Source organism: Antrostomus carolinensis, unplaced genomic scaffold, assembly GCF_000700745.2.
Source record: "Antrostomus carolinensis isolate BGI_N321 unplaced genomic scaffold, ASM70074v2 scaffold2335, whole genome shotgun sequence".
NCBI lineage: Eukaryota > Metazoa > Chordata > Aves > Caprimulgiformes > Caprimulgidae > Antrostomus > Antrostomus carolinensis.
This window is the reverse complement of record NW_010314029.1, coordinates 19428-30433: the sequence shown is the minus strand read 5'-3', so window position 1 is coordinate 30433 and position 11006 is coordinate 19428. Positions and strand designations below refer to the sequence as shown.

Sequence of the window (11006 nt, the reverse complement as noted above, 5' to 3'; positions counted from 1 at the left end):
AAAGCAATAAAGGCAAAACCAGGAGCATCTTGACTTTAAAAGCAGACTATTATTGAGAAACACCATTAATCTATCAATTTCTGTATGATGCAGGAGATAGGCTTCAAAATAACTTTAAAAAAATCCGTTAAAATTTTACTAAGCTATGAATACACATGTAGCCACACAAACTTGGTCACTGCAGAAACCTACCTCAGACTACAGTGAACATCATTGTAGGCTGCCAAAAGGCTACGGCCTTCTGAGCTAACATTTAATAAGAAAACTGGGTTCTCTTACTACTGATAATAAATAGTTTGATCAATAAGTTAATTACTAGTCATTTTTGTCAAGGTGTTTATGTGTCTATATTTTATTCAAGATCCCTTCAGGTCTTTTCATTCCCAGTATGGCTGTTGGAGCCATGGCTGGCAGGATGGTTGGGATTGGAGTAGAGCAACTGGCATATCACCATCATGACTGGATCATCTTCAAGAACTGGTGCAGACCTGGGGCAGACTGTGTCACACCAGGACTTTATGCTATGGTGGGAGCGGCAGCTTGCTTGGGTACAGTATCTGCTGATCACGCTTTGTGCATGGATAACATTGATGTTTGTGGACCTACAAATTGTTTATGAAGCTTTGTGTGAGGTGCTATGCTGGCATTTCTGGACCTAATGGATGAGATGGGCTAAAGCATGGGCAGCTTCCTCAAATGGTCCTTCCAATGATCTGTCAGGTAGCCAATAAGAGAGAGGCTTGCAGTCACCAATGCCTTCTCCTTATAATCAGCCAAAAAGCACACAGAAGGAAAGAAAAAATAAAGTTGAGCTACAGATTACCATGATTTTTTTTTTTTCTTCATTTCTTTCCCTTTTGATGTAATGAAATCCACTGTAGCTGGACTAACACTACGACCTTGTTTAGACTCTGCTCTCTATCAATGCAGGGAAGAAACCTCTTAGTACTGTCAAAATTTTAAGCTACACAGAGGTAAAAATTCTAGGTCTTATTTTGGCTGTGTGTCAGACTATGCTCAACTGGGCTGTCTTTTGGGTTTTGTTTTGACCATAGACCAATATCTGATTACATTCAATCAATAGGATTTATTGGATATAACAGGAATGATCTGTTAACTATTAAAGCAAGATCATTGAATAATACCTCACATATCAAATTTCTAGTCATAGATGCAACAGGAATGTTAGAAGTATACCATCTGAATTCATTTTTGCCTGATTATATCTTTCCCCTTCTGTACTTGTATGTTCTACCTCCTTTTGTTGTTGCTGTTGATACCGTCATTAGATGATTAAATAATAGTGGGGAGGCATAACACATGATTAATGTAATTGGGCAGATTTGAAATGAAAGACATACTCAGGGAAGAGCTGGAAAAGTTTCATGTTTGGAGTCTCATGTTAGAAAAGTAGGATCATTTGTGCGACCAGTTATAGAGGAAGTAAGGGTAGGATTTGCTTGCCTAAATTGAATGTCTGTAATGTAGACATCAACATCTGAGCTTGCTATGTTGACACCCTTCACAGTCAAAACAGAAAAATGAGATGCTGGAAAGATCAGTCTCATCTGGCTGTAAGAATTTTAAAGCAGGCAAATAAGCAGATGATTTCTTCCTCAAAAGTGCCTGTTTTTCTCCAGAGATTATAAAGCTATCTGGATCACCCCTTTGGATGTGAACACCTACAGCACTGTAGACACATTAAAATAGCTAGGTTGAATCTTACTGTCAAAAAGAGTGAAGCACTTCCTCTTATCCATAATTTATCTTAATGTTCATAAAAGAAATGATAAACAAAAATTTTGCTCTGATATTCCAGTTGATCTGCTCGTCTGCAATCACTTCCTCTTTTAAAAAGTCCGGATCAAGGTGCAGCGATTTTAATGGTATGGTGAGGCACACAGCAGAACAGTCACTGCTAACTCTAGCCCAAGACCTGTCTCACTTAGAGTAAGAGATATAGAGTAAATATTAAATGATCCTTTCTCTGGTATCTACTCTCAGCTTTTCAGAGTCAGAAGTTTAAGGCATTCCTCAGATGAAAGTCTGGAACATTGTGTTAAATAATCAACAATTGAATTTTCCTGTATGTTGCTAGATTAAAAGCATCTTTTAATGACCTGTTTCTGATTTCTCTCGACTAAAATGTGCTGTTTATTGAGGCCTAAAAATAGCAGATTTATTACCTTTACCTTTTGAACAGAGGCAAAGAAATGTTACCTAATAATTCAGTGATACATACATACTTGTCTGCAGTCATGTGATCATTTTTATCCTTTAATGTAAATTGAAGGAGCTTGCTTATGAAATTAATACAGAAAGACTAGTTTGAAAAATACAGCTGGAGCGTTGTCTACGGCTGCAGGCCTAGATGGCCTCAAACCAAGTCGCATACAGTTCAAGCTGTATGTTACACTGATATCAAAAGCGAGGCTTCAAGCTTTAACGTAGCTCTTGCAGTGGCCCTCAACTGTCCTTACAAAGGATTTTCTAACCATGTCATGCCCCAAAATAATGCTTAGCTTTCTCTTCAGTATTAATGCGATTGGTAAACCAATGCAAAGGCCAGTTCTCAATGCTCCTACCTGCCCCAGCCATGGTACTTAGCCGATTCTTGGAGTCATTTTAGAGGGCTAGTGGCAGGGTTCAGTTTTAGTTTCTCAAGCATCCAGTATAGCTGTTCTTTTGGCATGCTTTCTGGTTTGATAGCTCAGTCTTTTAGCATTTGGTATTTGCTTTTCAATGTTAGCATCTTTGGCTTGAGCAAGTTCACTCAATCTTTTTGTTGAAAATTGTAGTAGATGAAAAATCACTTTCTTCGGTTAAATAAGCCCCAAACTACTTCACAAAGTATAAGGGAAAAGTACTCAGCATGAATAATTTTATGCCTTTTTGAGTCTAAGACTTAAAAATATAAATGAGTTGCTTAGTATGTATAGTTCAAGAGCACTGAGGGAAACTTGACTGCTTTCCTTGTTGGCAGGTGGTGTCACCCGAATGACCGTCTCTCTGGTGGTGATTATGTTTGAGCTAACTGGAGGCCTGGAGTACATCGTACCTCTTATGGCTGCAGCTGTCACAAGCAAGTGGGTGGCAGATGCCTTTGGGAAAGAAGGGATCTATGAAGCTCACATTCACCTGAATGGTTACCCATTTCTGGATGTGAAGGATGAATTCACCCACAGAACCCTGGCAACTGATGTCATGAGACCAAGGCGTGGTGAAGCTCCTCTCTCTGTTCTGACACAAGACAGCATGACGGTGGAGGATGTTGAGACATTAATCAAGGAGACTGACTACAATGGCTTTCCAGTAGTGGTTTCAAAAGACTCTGAGAGACTTATTGGATTTGCACAGAGAAGAGAGCTCATTCTTGCAATAAGTGAGTAGTATACATAAGTTTGATTTTGATAAGAATATTGATAGGCTAGGATGTTACCAGTGTTATTCACCCTGAAGAATGGATAAATAAGAACCAAACCTAACTGTTTGCCCAAGTCTGGCTTTTACTGGTTCCTAGGACCCATAGCTGGAAGCTTTTCTATTGTAGCATACCACCTGGTGGACTTCTGCGGCTTGACTTTTCTGGGCTTAATTTTGTCATCACTCACAACAGTATAATATAATTCTGCTAGAGACAACAGAAATAAACACGACTCATATGGCCAGAAGTTTTGTCGGAACCAGATGAAAAGCCACTGCAGTGCAGAGCAAGTGTAGTATACCTGGGCTGCTGGTAGCAGCTGGGGCAGTCATGAACCTTTGTCACCCTGTGATGAAGTGCAAGTCCCTGTGCTTTTTTCTGTTGCACTGTCTCCATTTTTCTCACATGAAGGCCTTTTGCACTAGGGGTGGAAAGCTTTTCAGTGGAGGTTGTTGTTTGGTAAGGATAGCTGAGTTTTGTCAAGCATCCAGTGGATAGCTGGTTGGGTGCTGGAGAGCCTGATCCAGGTCATTACAGGTTTTGACCCACCAGGTCCTTTCCTGGTTGGTCTGACAGCTAGGTGGTGATTGAAAAGATGGGTACATTGGATGAAAGCAACTGTTCCCACCTTCCCCATGCCCAGAGCATCCAGAACTTCAGAGTTCTGTGAGCCTGGCAAATCAGCCCCACGGTCCGCTCCCAATTCTGGCAGTCCTGTGGTGCTGAGGGCCAGCTGGGCAGGCAGGCAGGCAGGCTGCTGGCTGGGCATGTTGCCTTATACTTTTCAGGGGAGTGGCATGTCTGGCATATCCAAATCTCCTTCACATGGAATTATTCCTCTCTGCATGGGCCTATTTCATCTCTCTGCTTCAGACACCTTTAAAAAGCTGTTGTCTCAGATGGAAACTCTCATATTCTTCAGAAAAGAAAATCCATTAATGGAAAATCAGGGCTATTTTAGAGGGCACTTTCCTGCTCACTTCTCACAAAGCTAAAATGAAATTTGAAGTAACAATGCTCTTTAAAACATATGTTTTTTTTTAATGCATATTTATTTTCCTCTCCTGGATGCAAAAAGACTCTGTCTAAGTAATTAGCTCTAAAATATATATTCATTTATTTAAGGACACTCAGCTGTTACTTGATTCCCTTCTTCTCATCCCGTAGCAGAAAGTCACCAATGCTGCATCAATACTACATGCAGAAGAAGAAGAAAAGAAATGACAGAGCCCAGTTTTCACCCCTTAAAATGTAGTGCAGAATTCTCTTCAGTAAGAAATTATTTTCTAATTTTTTCCCCTCTGTGGTGTAAGTTGCCATTTCAGTTAGAGAAAATAGTTTATGAACTGAATTCATTTTGCATTTAGTTATATCACTACTTTCTCAAAACACGGGATATCAGAACAGGCCAGTTCTACAGCTCCTCTAATTGTACAATTGTAATTTAACTTTCAAGGAGTGTGGGAATCTAACTTTTTCATTAAAAGCTGACTATCACTGGTTGCTCCTTCCCCCAAAAACAAGCAAAAAAAGTCTCCATGACATTATAATCCTCTATATACCAATCTCAGTATAAGAGGATTTTAAAAACACCAAGATGAAGCCCAAGACTACTAGCTGCAATGCCCCTTTCAAGCAACTGATTTTCTCAGAGGGCTAATCTTCCTTTGCTAGTAACAAAAGATGCCTTGTATGGCAAAGCTAGGAAAGTAAATACATGTCTGAAGTGTCACCAAATGTGTAAATGTCAAGAGCTGATACCATTTTGCATTTTATCCCGCTTTTGCTAATGCTTTTCAAATGTCTTCTGCATTTCCCCGTGAGAAGTAAAAAACCTTAACTAGATGGATTTAGCCTACCTCGTGTCTGGCTTTTACACTGTCTATGCCATGTTGTGGCTGTAACACTTGCTGCCATCCTAACTTCATAGCCTTTTGAGTCTCCTTTGCAGGGAGGTATGTCAGTGGGAAAATTGCATGGAGTGAAGGTGCAGAGCCCTCACTTTAAAAGCAGAAAGATCAGATGCTGTCTGAAGTGAGTCAGAGAAGTCTGAGGAACTGAGTCTTTTGATTCGGTCATAAATGGCAATGTGGCTGAATGGACTTGTTAGAGGATGTGTGAAGATGTCCAGCTATGCACTGATAACAAAGAAATCAGTTAAAAATAAATTCAGCAAATATTTTAGATCAAGATGCTTCCCTGTTCAAAAGCTATTTCTTTGACATCCACATTTTCCAGAGGAAAAGACACTGTTTCCTGATCAGCTCAAATTAAGAGCATCTTTCACAGGATCTGAAATTTTTTTATTTAAAATGAAAAACCTCTCTGCATAGACAAGTTTTCCTAATATCAACTATCAGGGACCTTTGGTGACCCTTCTTCTCTGGGGTTAAGTATACCGGGTCCTCATGTTGTTTTGTGCTGGCTCTGAGATAAATGGTCAATATTTCCAGTACGGTTTGTGTCTTTGTGACTTAAAATCTGGATTTAGTTTCACTTTTCCCAAAGACATATTATATGGTTCCAGTACAGGGCAGGGCAAAACACTGTTTTTGTACCATTCTAGCAACTTTTTGGTAGCTGATCCTCCTTCACTGAAGGCCAAAGCTGCTTGCATTTATTGCAGAAGTCACTGCTCATCATTACCACAGAGTAGCTAATGTGTTGCAAACCTCAGCTTGCTTCACAGTTGTTTTCATGGAGCCATACACTAAGTCTCCTTAAACTATAAAATTACTTTCCAAGAGGTAAACATCACATGTGGTGAAGCATATTTTATTCTCCTGTTTAGGTTCTTATCTCCTGCTCAGCCTGACAGCATCCAGAGATACTGGATTTAGGTCTAGGAACAGTGTAAGCCCCATCGTATAGCTTTCACTGTAGCCAGGGAAAGATCTTTTGAAAAGCAGAGTCAGGCCTACACAAGTATCTCTTCTTTCACTGTATTGTGCCCTGCAGAATGCCTCATCAGTTTGAACTAGCTTTGCTGCCTCTATATGAGAATATATTGCACTATGTAGGGATGTGCTTTCAACCAAGAAGCTTCAGCTTCTTTCTGTGGCCCAATAAATTGTGCATCAGCGATGTGGTGGCTCAGGTAAGTACGCCAATTCCCTCACACAACTGGCTTCTTGGATGAAGGCAATAGCTGTTGAGTCCCGCATCAAATATTTGTTCACACCCAGCTCTCTGCCTCGTGATTTACCCCTACATAATTTCTTTCTTATTAAGAGGAGCATTAAGCACCCTCTAGAAATGCAAACAGTCCCTGTAAAGTGAATGTCAATGGCACTTCCAATTGCTCAGAAGCACCTTTAGGAAGATTGCGTCCTTCCACTGGTCCTTGTTAGCAGGTAGACAGGTCAGATGGGCAGAGTCACCCTCTGGGAATAGCTGTCTACATTTTAGATGGTACCTACTTTACCATCTTATGGAGGGGAGTATTTGGCCCTGTAAAGCTCTTCTTAAATTTGGCCAGCTTCAGAGTCATTGTACAAAAGGCAGAGTCTGGGACACAAGCCAGGTGGGCTGTATAATATACTTTTCCTAGTATGGAGTTGAGTGCAACATAGTTAATACAGGCTGTGAACTGTGAACTCCTGAATATGAGAGGCCATTTCACATTTGAAAGAACTAATTCACTCTCTAGCTATAGCAAGAGCCTTCTGCACAGATTACTCTGTACAACCAGACATTGTCATCCATTTGTTTTGCTCTTTCCTTTAAGCTATATCTGTTTTTCTTACCTACTGACTGCAAAAATGATCTGTTCTTCTGTTTTACCTTTCCTCTAACTCCTCCATCCAGTGAGATCGCATACAAAGTCCATCATTTTTCTGATGCCACTGAATTTGCCCCTACATTGTTCAAATTTCTCAAGAGAGATGTTTGATTTTGAACAGTGAAGTCATGGCTTTGGCTAATCGCTGTTGTCCAGGGTCATTGCTGCCTTGGGAACAGCAATGTGGTAACTGAAATGCTTGGGCGTATAGCTTTGGGTGCAGCTTCGGGAAGGAAATACCTAGCTGTCAAGGGTTTTTATCAAAGGGTGGGAGTTACCTTCAGTTTGATTAATGTTACCTCTTACCACAGATCATATATCAAAGAGCTATGCAGGCACGTTCATATTTGAAATTAGATGTATGAATCAAAACAGCATGAGACAAAGTTAAGCATCATTCCTATAAATTGCAATAGGGCTTGTAATATGTGGTGTGAGAAGGTTGAAAATCATATACTGTACTGATATTAGGTTTGAGCCAGCACTGCTCCAGTTCCAGAAATATTACAAGACAATGATAATTAAAGGGGAAAAAATACAGCTGGAACATGTTGGAAACCATTACTGTCTACACATTACAAGTCACAGGAGCAGGTTTCTGTACTTTGATTTATGGCAATGAGCTCCAAGAATATATACATACTCTTTGAGTATATCTGATTTGCTGTACCTCTCAAGAACAGAAGCAACCTATAATAATCAAAGATAATAATTCCAGCCATTTACAAGACTTTATACAAAAAAAGAGAAAGAGTTAAACCCTCAGAGCCAAACACATGCTATGCTTCTTCTGGGGAGAGAGAAGTTGTCTATCATTTGGAAATCCATCTCATATATTGGTCATGCCCTATAGTGTTGAGTAGAAATGAGGTAAACACTACAAAGTAAATAAACCCCTTCAGTGCTAAGAATTCTTGTTGGAGTATACTTTAAAGTAAAAGGCTTATACTGATCAAGTAAATTCCAGATGTAGTGTAAAGTTCACTTCACTTTGATCAAACTATGAAAGATAGCTTTTGAACTTTTGAAAGTGGTCAAATATGTACTGCTGAGAAAAATGTACTCAGCTCATTTACTGCTATATATTTTTCCTCCCTTTACTATTTTCCTTTAAGTAGTATGCTAATTTTTTTTTTCTCTTTTAAAATCTAGATATGCAAACTCTATTTGAGGCATTAAGTACAAAACCACAAAATTCACCCTGCATGCCAGAGTTGTGCTGGTCTAGAACAATACCCGCACCCTGGGATCCCTGGGATGTGGATTTGTCTTTAGCTTTGTGTTCATAAATCCATTCACCATGCCCAGACTTCCCCCACTCCACTAAGAAGTCTAGGAACAAACATACTGCTCCAAGCCATCTGAGACCATACACAGGCTGTTGATTCCACTCCTTTGGGCATATAATAGTAGTTTCTGTTGTGATTCTTACAGTGGAGGAAATGACATATAATCATTTGAATTTGTCAGAAACTGGATTAGTGATGTTTGCAAATGCAACGAGTTGCATATTTATTCAGAAAAGCATTATCCTAACCAAGCAAAAGTGTGTGTTTGTAAAAATATCACTTGCATTTGCTTTAAGAGAACAGTTTCAAGGAAATTCAAGTCTGCTCTGTAACCCCAACTTCCAGGACCTCAGTACCTTAAAGACAAAAAGCTACTACTACCTTCGGTTTCCAAAGGAGGATAATTTTTTTGTGTGTTGTTACCAAGTCTAAGTCACCATCTGCCTCGATCTTTCTGTTGTACAGAGAATGCAAGACAACGTCAGGATGGGGTGGTGAGCAACTCCATCGTGTATTTCACTGAAGACCCCCCGGAATTGCCACCCAACAGTCCTCATCCACTGAAGCTGCGGCGTATTCTCAACCTGAGCCCTTTCACTGTCACTGACCACACGCCAATGGAAACTGTGGTGGATATTTTCCGTAAACTCGGACTCCGGCAGTGTCTGGTCACTCGCAGTGGGTGAGTAGATGCTGAGTGAAACACGCTTAGAGATTTTGAGGAGATTTTCTTCAGCATTAACAAAACCACTGTTTTTCCTGTTTAAAGCCAAGTATAGACAGTAGCTAATTCATCAGCACCTCTGAGCCAGTCAAGTGAATATTTTAATTTTTGTCTGTTTTGTGAATGGAAGAATGAGAGAAGCTCGTCCAGTGTCTCTGCTGGGCAGCAAAAGAAGTCAGACTCAGAACCAAAATGGCCCTTGCTGGGTGCCAAGTTTCATTCTGTTCTCCTAAATCCTTAGTGTATTGTCTTTTAGATAAGGTAAAGATAAATACAAAATAAACCGTTCTGCCTCTCACTGTCATTCAGTTTTGAACAGAGGCAGAACTGGCAAGTAGGTTTTTTTTTTCAAAGGATGTGCCCGTTTCTAGACATCCAACTAGACAAGATACTTGTGAAGACTGTGATAGAGATGTCAGTGGAGGAAAATTAATCTGCTCAGCTTTCTTTAAAGGAAAACAGAAAGGTTTTAAGGTATATAAACTTAAAGTAGACAAAACACATCTGAAGAAATGTGGGCAAACATGAAATTAGAAGAGTAAAAAGCAGCACCATGTGCACTAGAAATAACACTCCAGATTTGAGCTGTTTTGGGAATATTGCTATCCCAGGATCCAGTGGTAAGAAGAAACTTCACAACAGGGTAGCAAAACCAAAGTAATCTTTTTCAAATTCAGAAGGCTAAAATTTAGTCTTCTACAAAAAACCTTTTTATTATTCAAATATATTTCAGCTGTTACTATCAATGTAGTGTCCTCAGCATTAAGAGAATAAGGACCATTATTGGGACACAGATTCAGGTCCTGATTTTAAGTGCTTGAGTTTGGAAATTTTGATCTTCAGTTCTAGCACTTACAAAAAATGAAAGGTAGAAAAACTGTAACAATGACATAGTTTCAAAATTCAGTGTCTCATGGCCTTCAAGGACTGGAAATAAAAACTCTTGAATACTGATGGTTAGGAAATTTTTGACTCTTGGGGCCAGATATCCTGAAGGCCTCATCTTTCTTGACAGATATAATTCATTTAGGTTCACATACATGAGAAATTATCACTTAAATTTGAAGGAACTATGCTGTTGGACAGTAAGAGTTCAGAAATCCCGTGCTTTAGCTTAGTTTGTGCATTACTAAACCCCATGGCCTAGCTCAAGGCACTTGGTTTTGTGCTGTTGGTCCTCTGCAGCCTGAGCCCAAGGAAACTCATACTTTGTTCTACAAAGTGTCAGTAGTTGTAGCTCCTCCATCAGTCATCTTCCCAAGTAAAGGAGGTAACAACCCAAAGTAATTCACTTAATGAACATGGCTGTGGTAGTAAAAATACACGAGGTGAGAATGCTTTTTATGAAGGTAATCATTGGGGAATGGATGAAGTGGACAGTACCATATGGCAGCACTCACAAAATGTCCCTGCAGCTGAACAGGGGAAAAAAAACCAGATGATAAATGACATGATTGTTGACCTGACCTTTCCTTTTCTCCTCTAGGAGGCTTCTGGGTATCATAACTAAAAAGGATGTATTAAGACATATGGCTCAAATGGCAAACCAGGACCCTGAATCTATCATGTTTAACTAGACTGGTAAAGGAAGAAGACAGTAACCCCAAAGGAATCCCTTCTAGATTAACACAAAGGCTATGTTTGGTGTTTCATTTTGTTTAAAGAGAAAATGTAACATGTACAAGGAATGGCCCAATATGCCTCTGACAGAGGGAGTGGATGCAGGATGGCACTTACTTATTGAGGAAGGCAGTGTAGAAGCTCTGAGCAGCTGCAGACATCAAGCTG

At 39.8% G+C, this 11006-nt stretch overlaps 1 protein-coding gene across 2 annotated transcripts in view; it reads left to right on the top strand.

Moving 5' to 3' along the window:
* The window catches only part of CLCN4 (Cl-/H+ antiporter 4), a 28042-nt gene extending 17247 nt beyond the window's left edge, over positions 1-10795 (top strand). For both annotated transcript variants that reach the window (XM_010167471.2, XM_010167472.2), the window contains 4 exons: positions 362-548; positions 2984-3382; positions 8960-9176; positions 10705-10795. In XM_010167471.2, coding sequence (XP_010165773.1) covers positions 362-548; positions 2984-3382; positions 8960-9176; positions 10705-10795 — 894 coding nt within the window. The remainder of the gene's footprint in view (positions 1-361; positions 549-2983; positions 3383-8959; positions 9177-10704) is intronic.
* Positions 10796-11006: the final 211 nt, after the last annotated feature.